This window comes from Clarias gariepinus, chromosome 13 (assembly GCF_024256425.1).
Source record: "Clarias gariepinus isolate MV-2021 ecotype Netherlands chromosome 13, CGAR_prim_01v2, whole genome shotgun sequence".
Taxonomy (NCBI): domain Eukaryota; kingdom Metazoa; phylum Chordata; class Actinopteri; order Siluriformes; family Clariidae; genus Clarias; species Clarias gariepinus.
Window position 1 is genome coordinate 11,831,508 of NC_071112.1, and position 14,129 is coordinate 11,845,636.

The 14,129-nt window shown below is 36.9% G+C and overlaps 1 protein-coding gene across 5 annotated transcripts in view; it reads right to left on the reverse strand.

Annotated features, from left to right (window-relative positions):
- The window catches only part of ttll5 (tubulin tyrosine ligase-like family, member 5), a 102,310-nt gene that overhangs the window by 48,170 nt on the left and 40,011 nt on the right, over positions 1-14,129 (reverse strand). For 3 of the 5 annotated variants that reach the window (XM_053509710.1, XM_053509711.1, XM_053509714.1), the window contains exons 16-28: positions 13,420-13,461; positions 12,067-12,159; positions 11,775-11,866; positions 11,387-11,449; positions 10,986-11,018; positions 10,574-10,725; positions 10,238-10,463; positions 8,113-8,224; positions 6,577-6,723; positions 6,404-6,498; positions 6,145-6,266; positions 4,560-5,384; positions 4,245-4,429 (exon numbers count right to left, since the gene is read on the reverse strand). In XM_053509710.1, coding sequence (XP_053365685.1) covers positions 4,245-4,429; positions 4,560-5,384; positions 6,145-6,266; positions 6,404-6,498; positions 6,577-6,723; positions 8,113-8,224; positions 10,238-10,463; positions 10,574-10,725; positions 10,986-11,018; positions 11,387-11,449; positions 11,775-11,866; positions 12,067-12,159; positions 13,420-13,461 — 2,187 coding nt within the window. The remainder of the gene's footprint in view (positions 1-4,244; positions 4,430-4,559; positions 5,385-6,144; positions 6,267-6,403; positions 6,499-6,576; positions 6,724-8,112; positions 8,225-10,237; positions 10,464-10,573; positions 10,726-10,985; positions 11,019-11,386; positions 11,450-11,774; positions 11,867-12,066; positions 12,160-13,419; positions 13,462-14,129) is intronic. The other 2 variants (XM_053509713.1, XM_053509712.1) reach the window with 2 other exon arrangements.

Here is a 14,129-nt window from a genome sequence, read left to right on the forward strand (position 1 = left end):
TATTTTTGCTAAAATTTTTGAATTCTCAGAAAACCCAACAACAGCTTAAAGCGTTGAGACAGATGCGCTCATGTTTTGTTTCTTTAAAAAAAAAATCTCTGTTATTTCTGTAACTTGCCTATTTATTACAAAAGCATTCATCAAGCATTCATTAAGCAATAATTTAGTTAAGATGGGGAAAAATATGACAGTGTTTCTCTGCATGTCAGTTTGAGTAGTGTGCCTAAATTATGCTTAAGTGTTCCTAAAAGTTCTAGTAAGGAACACCAGTGCTACTAGTGGAAATCTAGAGTCAGCCTAGGGCCTCTGAGTGGCGCAGTGGTTAAGAGCTCGCCCTATCATCCGGGGAGCGCTGGTTTGAACCCCGGGTGATGCTGTTTTCCTCCCACAGCCGGAGGCACAGAGAGAGCTGATTGGTCGAGCTCTCAGGGGGTAGGGATGAGAGATACTTGCGCTCCCACATTAATCACGGCTCTACAGCCAATTAGCGGCGTCTGTGAGCTCGCGCACGCGCACACCTCCGAGTGTGTCACTCCGCCCCTAATGGTGCGTGAGCAAGCAGTTCGAAAAGATGCGGTCGGCTGACGTCACGAGGTTCGGAGGAAACAGTCTTCGCCCTCCCGACTAAGTGGTAGTAGCAGCCTTAATGTGGGAGCCCTCTAGTGACGGGGAGGAATTAGCTACGACTAATATTGGGGAGAAAATTTGAAAAAAAAAAATATATATATATATATATATATATATATATATATATATATATATATATAAAAAGGACTCCTGTGAAAACACACGAAATCATGACACTGTCTTTCATCAATAAAAACTTTAACCGAAATGGAAGAGGTTTTTAAAGTGACTACAGAGTTTTACTTGTGACTACAGTTTTGAGAATGATACAAATATTAGTTTTCACAAAGTTTGCTGCTAAACTGCTTTTAGATCTTTGTTTCAGTTGTTTCTGTGATGTACTGAAATATAATTACAAGCACTTCATACGTTTCAATGCATTTATGCAAAGAGTCAGTACTTGCAGTGTTGGCCCTTCTTTTTCAGGACCTCTGCAATTCGACTGGGCATGCTCTCAATCAACTTCTGGGTCAAATCCTGACTGATAGCAACTTATTCTTTTATAATCACTTTTTGGAGTTTGTCAGAATTAGTGGGTTTTTGTTTGTCCACCCGCCTCTTAAAGATTGACCACAAGTTCTCAATGGGATTAGGATGTGGGAAGTTTCCAGGCCATGGATCCAAAATTTCAACGTTTTGGTCCCCGAGCCACTTAGTTATCACTTTTGCCTTATGGCACGGTGCTCCATTGTGCTGGAAAATGCATTGTTCTTCACCAAACTGCTGTTGGATTGTTGGAAGAAGTTGCTGTTGGAGGGTGTTTGGTACCATTCTTTATTCATGGCTGTGTTTTTGGGCAAAATTGCGAGTGAGCCCACTCCCTTGGATGAGAAGCAACCCCACACATGAATGGTCTCAGGATGCTTTACTGTTGGCATGACACAAGACTGATGGTAGCGCTCACCTATTCTTCTCCGGACAAGTCTTTTTCCAGATGCCCCAAACAATCGGAAAGAGGCTTCATCTGAGAATATGACTTTGCCCCAGTCCTCAGCTGTCCATTCACAATACTTTCTGCAGAAGATCAATCTGTCCCTGATGTGTTTTTTTTAAGATAAGTGGCTTCTTTGCTGCCCTTCTTGACACCAGGCCATCTTCCAAAAGTCTTCGCCTCACTGTGCATGCAGATGCGCTTACACCCGCCTGCTGCCATTCCTGAGCAAGCTTTGCACTGGTGGCACTCCGATCCCGCAGCTGAATCCTCATCAGGAGACGATCCTGATGCTTGCTGGACTTTCTTGGAAGCCCTGAAGTCTTTTTAACAAGAATTGAAGCTCTTTTCTTGAAGTTCTTAATGATCCTATAAATTGTTGATTTAGGTGCAATCTTAGTAGCCACAATATCTTTGCCTGTGAAGCCATTTTTATGCAACACAATGATGGCTGCACGCGTTAAAATGACCATTGTTAACCATGGTGACCTGCAAAAAAAACTTATGCAGCCATCATTGCGTTGCATAAAAATGGCTTCACAGGCAAAGATATTGTGGCTACTAAGATTGCACCTAAATCAATTAATCAATTAAAAGACCTGTTGAGATCCTTTCAGTAATCGTCCTGTTAACTGAAATGATCTCAGCAGGTCTTTTAATGACAGCAATGAAATGCAGTGAAAAGGTTTTTTTGGGATTAAGTTCATTTTCATGGCAAAGAAGGACTATGCAATTCATCTCATCACTCTTCATAACATTCTGGAGTATATGCAAATTGCTATTATAAAAACTTAAGTAGCAACTTTTCCAATTTCCAATATCTATGTAATTCTCAAAACTTTTGGCCACGACTGTATATTAACATTTGACCGACTTTATACTCAACAAACCACTCAGACATAAATATTTCAATATATGAGCAAAATGACTTAAGGACCCATCAGCAGATACTGACAGTAAAAACTGCCTGCTCAAGTGCAATTGGCTCATCATGCCTTGCACATGCACTGGAATTTAAGAAAGGATCGGCATTTGTAATATTTAAGCACTATTGTTTTGTTCTATGTTATACGTACTGTAAGTCAGTTCCATACTCTTAACACATGAGGCACTACGAAAAACATGTTTGCTTTACATTTCATTGAATTTTGAACACAAAATAAAGCAGGGCATAAATTTGTTCATGTGTTTGTCTAACCCATGAAACTAGGCTGGAAAGTATCGTGCCCGAATGAACGCTCCATGATAAACATAGCAAACACCTTCTAATGTTACAGTATACCTTAGAGTGAAGGAGTATGGGGAGGCAGAAAATGTGCAGTCTGTGTGGTCTGGTGACACTGCAATGAGGAGAAAGTATGAGAAGGAACTGGGAGGCAACTCAGCCAGTGGGCTTCCCACCGGAGCGAGAAAAAAAAAGCTTCGGGGGGAAATGATAGGAGAAAAAAAACAAGAGCACTCTCTTACTCCCTCAGTTGGTGCCAATTTGCCACATTCTTCTATTTATAAGCATCAATTACTCAGAAAAAAAATCTGCCTGCCTGTTAAATATCAACATAAAGCACCTCTGCTGTAGAGCATCTGATAATGAGACCTCACACAAAGCTTTGTATCTTCTACCAGCCACCATGTTGTACCCTACAGTACATCTCTGGTATTTGGCTCTGCTTAGGCATCATCAAAATGATCAACTGCAAACAATATAAAGTAGCAAGCAGAATCACTGGTACTGTACTAATGTAAGTATGTAAGAGCACCAGTAACTCTGAGCATGCATCTTATATTCTAAACACATTACACTCACATTTTATGTAACTTATATTCTACATACAAAAGAAATTCTAAAAATGTCTTAAACATTGCACAGATTGGTCATACACCACCACATAATGATCCTGGAACACATTCATTTTATTTGCCAGATGTCCTTATCCAGAGTGACTTACATTTACCTAATTAAACATCTGAGCAGGATCAGTCGCAACAGGCTTGAACCCATGAAGATGAGAAACAACTGAAACTTAAAGGTACTTACTGTTATGGAAAAAATAATCCATGATGTGGCTGGTGGTGTAATGCCAGATGCAAAGCTTTGTGAATTTTATTGTGTGCCACAATCCCCATTAAAATGACATTAATGATGTCACACTTTTACCCGATTATAGTTAAGTTTAATGCAGTGATGGTGATTTATTATTATCAATTATAAACATAATTTCCTCATGATTGTTTCCCTCAAATTGTTTCACTATGTCTTGTTACACGTTTTGACTGGAGATTCCTACCATATAATTAAAATTAAATGTCGTTATAAAAAACACCTGTATTACAATTATATACATATTAGCCTTAAATTATGTCATGGTTTGTTAACCATTTGTAGTCATGTAATGTATAGGTTCGTGATGTAGAACTTTCATGGGACAATTAATACCTGTTGGCTTACTTTATAACGGCTTTAAACATGTTTCAAAACTACCACAACCCTTTTTTTGTTCTTGAGGTTAATATGAAATCAAAGCTTGCTATTCTGGAGAATGTCCCTTAATGGAATACTTTTTATCTATTCCAATGCACTGACACTGGAGACTTCTTTCAAATACTTCACAAAGTGTCTCCTTGCATTTCTCAAGAATCTGTGAACAAGATGTTACTATATAAAAATTATACGTTTTTGGACACTCACGTGTTGTGTAAGGAGACTAATGTGGCTGGAGGTGCTGTACTGGCGAGCTGCTTGTTTCTCCACTAGTTTCTTCAGGGCAGCCACAATAGCTGCCTGATTTGACTGGGCCTGAGCTGAGAGGGAATCCGGCACTTTTAATACTTCCGCAGAAGCAGGTCTGGATTTAATGGCCTTATTACTTACTACTGAAAAACAAGCAAAATATTTAGTAGGTTTAAGAACTGAAACTTTGTGACATTACTTAACATGTAACCCACACACACACAGCCGCAGAAATACATTCTGTGAGTAACTGACTGAAGATAAAATAGTTACCTTGCACTTCAGAGGAAGGCGACAAGACTTTCTGACTGTACGATTTTGTAGTATAGGCACTGGAAAATGAAACACCATTAGAGACCAGCTGTATCATTTGTGAACCTGGGTTTTGTTGTAGTACTTCAGTAGTTGCACATGATCTAGGTGTACTTGAATTTGATGAAGCCCACATTATTCGCGCAGGCCGCAGAGAATTTGTAGATGAAGAAGATAAAGTAGTTTGTGGTTTGCTTTGAGATTCCGCATACTGGTGTGGGGGAGGATGGATATAAGGAGGAGGCTGAGTCTGGAGCTGAGCTTCGGGTTTAGATCGTGGGAAACACTGCTGCAGGTGGATATGCTCACAGGCTAGGGCTGGACGATGAAATGAAGTGTGCTGAGAACTCTGGGCCTTCACATGCGATTTATAACATTTCGCCGTTTCGGGCAGCACAGGGATTTCTTTAACATGCTTTGAGAGTTCATTGTCATTTCCAACAACAGTAACGTGGGAACTTTTACTCTGAAATTCTCCATCTTTTAAACCTCTTGTTTTGCTTACATTAGTTTGAATCTCAAAGGTAGTTAATGCCTCAGGCTTACCTTCTGTAACTGTATGTACATTTACAGTTTTGTTGTTTTTGTGTCCACTGTTATCTAAGGTACTATATTTGTCACTGTTTAGGACAGTGTTACTATGGCTGTTGGTGTTCACAGTGATACTGCTTTTGTTGTATCCTGGTCTGGTTACACTCTCTTGGATTTCTTCATTTTTTGGTGATTTGGTCTTGGCAGTCAGTGACAATCCTGAAGCGCTACAGCCTTCTTTGGCATTTAACAGAGCTGAATTGAGGGAAAAATAACAAATAAAGCCAATCATAGATTAGTATTAATACTGATAATAATATTCTAACATGAATGTTTTAGGTATGTTAATCAGTTTTATGATGCTATACAAGCTATTTTGACACCCTGCAGTTCCATGAGGTAGTAGAACTATGATATAATAAATTACTAAAACTAATAATGATACATCAACTTATTAAATTATCATAAAGTGAGTATAGATTTCCTGGTGGCGGGTTATATGTATGCAATTCTTTCATCTAGTGTTCATAGTTCTCCAGGTTATTCTTAATAGTTAGAGTCCCTAGTCCCAAACTATTCTAATTCTCAGTTACAGATATCTTTCAGTTACCTGGTTCGACTTTTCCTAGGTTTTACTGAGCTTGCTGGAGAATACGAGTTCTTCTGTTAACTTTGTCACATTCGCTCCTTTCTATTTTCATGCAAATCCCAGCAGCGTACATTAGGTTTTTTGTTTCTATCTGAAAACGGGTCTGTCTTGTACTATATATTTTTTTCCTTACAGCCATGCATATATCCTCCTGTAATGCTATTTATTAATTATTTTTTCAGTTATATATGGAAATATTAAATGATTTTGTACATAATTATGCGGACATGATAAACGTATATAACAAAATTGGTACAGCACATAATATGGTGCCTAAGGCTTTTGCACGGTACTGTATATTAAAATTATCAATAATTTTCCCAGACATACTGTACATATTAATCTATTAAAAATACAAATGCTCACTTTTTCTGTTGTGATGCATTGCTGGCTTTCCTGAGGTATCTCTTCTGGGATTTCCCAAAAACACACTGGCAGTCTTGTTCTTGTGTGTATAGAAAGTGAGGATGTCTTCTAAATCTCGTTCACTTTAAACAGATGAAAAAAGAAAAATCAATAATGGAAAAAAAAAACCCTCAATCTGATGTTAATACTATATTATTTATGTAACTGAAGTGTTTGCATGAAGAATACCTCATACAAAAGTGACAGACAGCACACTAACCTTGCTTCCAAAATAAACTCACGGAACACATTTGAATTGATGTATCGATCTTCATCTTCAGTCTTCTCCAAGAATTTTAACATCTGTTCTGTCTCCTAGGTTACAGATATGACTTGAATTGAGACAATTATTTACAACACAAAAAAAACACAATCACATGTGTAATAGTAGACCTGGTTATAACAGTGTATGAACTCTCCGAGCTGATGGGCTAATATGCGGCGACGGTCAGGCAGAGAAAGCTGCCGGCTGGGAAACACCATCTGCATGTCCTGCTTCAGGTTACTGGCAGCTCGCATCAGGAAACGCATTACCAGCTCCTACCGGAAAACACAAAGTTAGATCGTACTGTATATGGAGAAATTTAGCACAAGCAAGGGGATCACACAGTACTGTTTAATATTTATGAAACAAGTATTCAATGACTTTTGCTTGGTGTCATGCTGCATTATGATGCTGGAGGTGGCCATTAAAAGCTGGGCCATGATGGGATGTACATGATCAGCAACAATACTTAAATAGGAAGTACTGACTGATGTGTATAAAGAGGACCAAAGCGTACCAAGAAAACTTTTTCCACACCTGGAGGTTTCCAGACCTCCCGACCAGACTCATAACACAAGGCAGGTTGGGGACATGTATTCATAACTGTGGGTGTCAAATGCTGTATTCCTGTATTGCTTAGCAGAAATAATCAGACCACGATACATTTTTTTAAGTGTTCACCTCTCTAGCTTTGGTGAGCCTGTGCCCTTTGAGAAATTCAACCTAACGTAGTCGTGATCTGCCACAAGATTTGATATGGTGTGCACGCTGAGATGCATTTCTGTTCTCTATAAATGTACTGAATGATTATCTGAGTTAATGTAGCTTGTCTATTTTCAGCTTGAACCAGGCCATAGTCTGGACATTCTCTGTTGACCCTTTCTCATTAGCAAGGCATTTTTGTCTACAGAAAGGCCACTGGAAAATCCCACTAGATTAGCAATTATGGAAATACTCAAACCAGCCTATCACCATTCCAATTTTTCAGTGGTTCTCGATGATTATTGTTTCAAGTTATTTTAAAACAGCCCCTTTTAACTGTGAGCTTTGCAATATTTGTAAACAAAGTTTTAAAGCATGTCTACTTTAACCCATAACTACTTTTTCAGATTGTAAACTTTTAAAAATATATATTTGGAATAGTGCATTAATGTAAAATTTAAAAAAGTTAAAATGTCTTGAATCTAATATAAAGTGGTGGCATGATGAAGTTACAACTTAAATTGATTCTTCTCCTGTAAAAGTACATTGCAAACTGAATTCTCTTATACAGTAACAACACTCTGAAATCGTATTGTTTTAGCACTCCTACAAAAACGAGAAAAAGACATAAAAAAAAATTTCAACACTTTTCAATATCTAAAAAACTTTCTTAATGGAGGAATTATTCAAAATGCTAAATGAATGTAATGTGTTGATCTTATAAGAAAATATGTAAGTTGAAACAACAGAAACTAATTAATTAAACGGTGATTGCTTTACAGCTGGCTGGTACTACTGTCGAAGCTGCTGTTGCAGGAAAAACAAATAAATAAACAAAAAAATCAGAACCGACCAATGAGAATAGAGTTGAGAATGAGAATTGTTGTATGGGACAAATGCATTCAAGCAATGTTCAAGTTAAAATTGTGTATAGTAAAAAAAAATAGAAATAAAAAAAATACCATCTGGTCATTGTCCTTTTGTGCCCAGGCACTGTTGGTTCTGCTCTCAACAGGCAGCCTTAGCTGGACTCGATGAAGATAAGAGGAGAAGGCCATGCGTGCTTGAACCTTACTGCATAAGATAGAGTGATAAGTAAAGATGACAGAGAAAGAAGACACAAAAGGTCAAACACCTGAAAACTGAACTCTACAGAAAGTGATGAAACAAAATCTCACACAGTACACCAAGCATGGGTTTGCCATTAACTATCTTACCTATGCTCTTATTTGTAGGCCTGGCATAGGAAAAGTCATACAAAGTGGTATGTGTTAATGCAACAAAATATTTGCTCGGGTAATACTCCAAGATAAAGTTTGTCTTAAATTATGTTGTATAGCTGATAAACTGTTTAGATGTCTTGGAAGAACCTGGGGTGAGCAGTGGGACTACATTGTTTGGAAAATGTTTTGGAAAAAGCTGTCAAACACAAACAATGATATACTGTATTCTAACTGCCCAGGTCTCGTTTCAGTGCTGGCAAGCACAGAGGAATTTCTACAAACTCGGGCTTGCCATTATAATTCCCTACTCAAATTACAAATTGTGATGGGCTTTATAAGCCAAGTGGAGAGTGGTGTGTTTGTTACACTTTTGACAGAAGCATGAAATATTCATTGATGTCACTGTAGGGAAAAAACAGCTTTAAATATTTTTGTAGGGTTCTTGCATAACACAAGGAAGGAGCGAACATGTTTTAAGTCTTTCCAAGTTCCTGTTAAATGTTAAACAAAGGAAAGACAGTCTGACTCCACCAATCAGACAGCCAATTGAACCCATAGAGGTCAAGGTTGACTGGTATGATTTGCTGGATGAGGAAGGATCCATTTCCTGTATGTATGAAGTAGACAGTGAGGAGTCATGCAAAACAAGACTCGAAGAATGAGAAAGACACCACAGTGTAGCCAAATCGCAACCAATATTGCAGCTTACAGAAAATACGTGTGTATCTGTGTATGAAAGTTTGTCTAGTGAGACTAGACATCTGTAACAAATTTTTGATAACTTTATGACTTTTGCTGCACTGATTTTAACAGTTGACTTGTTGACTTGTGCAGTCAACGAGAATTCCTGAGATAGGAATATGACAAAACAACAAAATGTATTATACAATTAATGAGAAGAGAAGGAAAAACACATCAACAACAGAGGGTCTGGGCTCTGCTTTTCTCCACATATTTAACTCATCATCCACTATCATGGTTTTAAATGATTAACCTATTGTAAAAGAACTACAATAATTAAGTGCACATTACCAAAAAGCAATATTACAATAAAAACAATCTTAGAGTACATTTATACATCACAATTCCGAATATTTATTACAGTACTATGAACATGAAAGTATATAACAGGACTGAATTTTATCCCACGAAAGGGTTCCACCAAAGGAAACAAACATTCTGTCATCTTTGTGAGTAGAGATTCTCAGGAAAGATCCCTCACACTTGTATTTGCACATGAGGTTATTGGCATGAATTACTTTGTGTGCTTTGCCTTAGGCAATCATAATACGGTTATGCTTCAAAGCAAACGTATACAACATTTAGTTGCGGTCCACTAATTTCACTGGACGAGCATCGTTCCAAGAGTGCTGAAATTTAAAATAAGAGCACTAGTACAATTCACCGTTTGTATCACTCCAATTATCTGTGTCTGCTACATAAACTTCCATTTCTAGCGATAGTTCCTTACATTGAAACCATTACTAAGCTTGCTAAGTTCTGTTAGTCAATCTGTGTGTGTTGGCAATGCTCTATCAAGCTGTGGATTCTTTGGGATTTATTTTCATTGATGGAGTGAAAATGAACAAAATAAACACAACTGCTGCTTCATGTTGATATTTATTACAGCATGCTGCTCGTGCCATACTCCCTATTTATAACAATTGTTCCGCAAGTTGACCTCTTAATAAATTTTTCAACTTTTAACCGATCAGCTCCAATACATTTTCATAGCATGAGCCAAATAAATATTTCTTCCTCCTCAAGTTCAACACAACATAGTGTTTAGCTAGTAAATGTCCCACCAAAAAGTGATTTATAATACAAGAACACCTGTGTGTGTGATCATAATCATCGCACTGACCTGAGATCCCACCCCTGCTGGAGAATATGGAGCAGATCCACTTTTGGTTTGCTGTTTCTAGCTGGAAATTGTTCTTCAGTCTGGTGCTTTTCCAACAGGGTGGGCTGAAGATGTGTGTGCACCAGAGACATTGTGTGCTCCTGCTTTCCCTGTGGTCCTCGCTCCTCTGCCTCATCAGCTTCCTCATCTTCACTACTGTGCGCTAATGATGGTAAAGGCCTTCGACCTGAAGAAAGCAGGAAAAATACATAAATGTTTCAGGATAAGTAAAACGGAGTGGTAAAATACAGAGCAATTCACATGTTGTGTTCATTTCTACAGTATATTGAGTTTTACCAGTGTTTCTTCTCCGAGCAGTGTCGCGGCTAGCTGTATGCCTTTTCCTGTGTCTTCGCGCTTCAAGGGAGAGCAATTTACTCTCGTATTGAACCACATGACAGGTTTTATAGGTCTCCTCTTCTAAGGGCACATTACCCTTCAACCTATTCCTATGAAACATAAAATTTATCCTGAACATGGATGTTAAAGTTCCATTAACGCTAAACAGGAGCATATTTTAAAATAGACTTTTAAAATAACTTAATTATAGCATGCATATAGTATAGCTTAAAATCTCATGTATACATTATACAGAGTATTAGCTATAACCACTGTGTTAACAAGAAAAGCCATTGAAAAAAACTATATCACAATCGTACTAACTGTAGATTTGTTATAAAATGTTGAATGTAAAGTTTAAAGTGGTTACCTGAACTGTGCGGTTACAGAGAATTTTCCTAACCTGAGGGATAAATAATAATTTATTTTAATATGAAAAAAAATGTTTGGCATGATTTTAGGCAAGAACACACTTGTAACACCTTGTAACAACAGGCCATTGGTAAGAGTTACTATCTATTAAAATCCTCCACTTTCAGCATGACAATGCCTCTGTGTACAAAAAAGGCTAAAGGTTAACCATACCTTAAGGCATATATTTTACCAAAGTCAGACTTTTATATAAAATCTTCCAAAAAAAAAGCTTAAATCCTAATAGTAGTGTACATATTTGTTAAGCTTTATGCCCAACCAATTTATCCATAGACAAAATATCAACAAAATTCCTAAATTTCCTTAAAAAATGTTCCCAACCGCAGTGGAAAGGCTCACCTTGCCTGGAAAAGTTTATTGGCCAACATGGAGTTCATGGATGTCTTGTATTCCAGATAACCACTAAGACAGAAATAGACACAGACAGGAAAAATTAAAAAAAAAAGTTTTTTCAGCTTGTTTTTTTGTTTGTTTGTTTGTTTGACAATACTGAAATGCACTATTCATAAAGGTTAAAGACAGGTTGATTACACAAAAATGTAAGAAGATGAGCAGTGGAATGATAACTGTAGTACATTGCTTGGTATGATGCTTTTCTACTTTGCTTGTATGTTTTGAACAGTTACATTCCTGAAGTAATGGAGGTTTCACTAGTATTTACTTGTGTTTAAAACAGTTCGAAAACGCTCAAAACATCATCTTTCCAAGAGTCTCTGGCTTTTCTAACCTGTAGAGCTCCCAAGTTTGTGGTGTGGGGAAAATACGGATGAATCCACCTCTCCTCTCATGCTCCTCCTGCGTCCTCCTCAGGACCTTTAACTGGCCAAAACAAGTAAAGAACACTGTTTTTAAAATGAGTTACACAACACTAAACAGCATAGCATGAAATATTTTAAAAGGTTTTTAAATGTATGCAAATAATGATCAAATCATAAAATGCAAAACAAATGAATCACTACCTCAGTCAAATCAAATTATGCGTATTTAAAAAAATAATAATAATAACAATGCAGAATTACCTCCTCTGCAGTCAAGCCCAGTGTGTCCAACTGCCTGCCTCCCTGTTTCTCCTTCAGATCCTCAAGATTATTGGCAGAATGTGATCTCTGAGACTAATGAAAATCAAAAGAATTAACTTTACTCACTCTGCATACAAAATGCAAATTGCATAAGTGTTTTTGTTTGTTTTTTTAAATAAATTAACAGTAACAGTAGATGAAATCATGAGGCAAAAAATACCACAAGAAAGGTATTTTAGATTAGTACATACTGCACTTAAATTATATTTTACTATCATAGTAGAGTGATGGAGCTTGACATATGAATTCTAATTTACTTAAAACAAAATTGTTCCTGTGGAAAAATTATGACCAGAGAATTTACTTCCCTAAATCTATACCTACTACCTCCCCTATACAATTCCTTCCTCGTTTGGTTAAATAAATGCTACGTTTTATCTCCTCTGGCGTTCTCGCATGGCATTTCTCTTTAGCCTCCCACGCTAATGGCAAGTCTTGGCACGGGAGATTGACGGATTTGCCTTGGCTTTTAACTACGTGCCAAAAAGTCAGCAGGAGTCAACATCTGACCTGTATGCCTGCATTTGTCATCTTAAATAACAAGTGGATTGCATTAGATTTAGATTAGATAGGACAGCCAAAGACTTAAATCATTGGAAATAACAGAGCCTATCGGCAGTGCTTCTAATGAGAGAACCAAAAGTTAAAGTAGAAAACAGACACAGAGACTACCACATCAAGTCTGTCAAGAATTCTGCATGGGTAAAACACGAAAAGAATGAACGTCACTTTAAACACTACCTGTCCGAGATGAGCATATGAAAAACCTTTATTTAAATTTTATTTCTTTTTATTTTGCATAAATAATCTAATCAAAAACACATTTAATTTAAATACATGATCAGTTACATTTGTTAAAAGGTTTTTTAATTCACACAAGAAACTTTTCCACTTTTTCACTCTGAGCAAGTAAATGCAGGGTAAACTGTTTTAAAACATCAGTAGAGGACATTGATCGCCAAAGGTATATACTGTACTGGTATCTTTTTTTTTTATTATAATACACAAGTTCCCTAATTAAAACTAAAATATTTGGTTAGTTGTGTCACTGAATAAATATTCCATTGCCATATGCTAATGCAACCACTGACCATCAACATAAATGATGACATTAATGGAAATGTGGTGGAAAATGCATTTCCACTAATGGTAGCAACAAAATTGGTCCCTACAGCTGAGTCATGCGATTTTACTACTATAATACTCATGATAGCCCATGATGATGAAGCGTAAGAGTAAGGGGGGAAAAAAAATAAGATTCCATTATTTTATGTTCAAAGAAGGCAGACCTACCGCTCTGGATTTGGCAGAGGCAGACTGTGTGAAGAAATGATGCTATGGGGCAGTAGAAAAAAAAAAAAAAAGGCATCATTATACAATAATGCACAACTGTGGTCATCAAGGGCTTAAATGTCAGCTGGTACTCTCATTTGCCGACCACAATAACTATACACACATTCCAAGATTCTAAGATATGATTTAGAAGGTTAAAAAAAATAACAGAAAATCAAATTATACATCATTATCAGTGATGCAACACCGACTATATGGTTTACACCACAGACACACGCACATCCAGAAATATTTCTCTCCAAGTCTGTAATAGAATCCTATCTGCACTTTTTGCTTGGTTATTAAGAGGAAAACAAAACTGTCTGACTTGATCGTAGCCAAAATTGTACGTCACTGCAAAATCATGTCACAAACTAGTCATCAATCATATCTAAAATAAAAAAAATTACATTTAGTATAATTCATTACAGTACATTCCTTCACAATAAATCAACCGAACATAATGACCATAACTGCACTTTTTCCACCTAATTTAAAATGCCCTAAGTAAAGAACACGTGCAAAAAAATAAAAATCTGTTTTAATAAATATTAACTGTTGATTGTATAATATAGCATGATGCAAATTTGTAAAAAGGCTGACTTACATTAGACTAAATTAGTTTTCCAGATTTAACTGCAACATAGAGCTGTGCACTTTTTTCTTACACT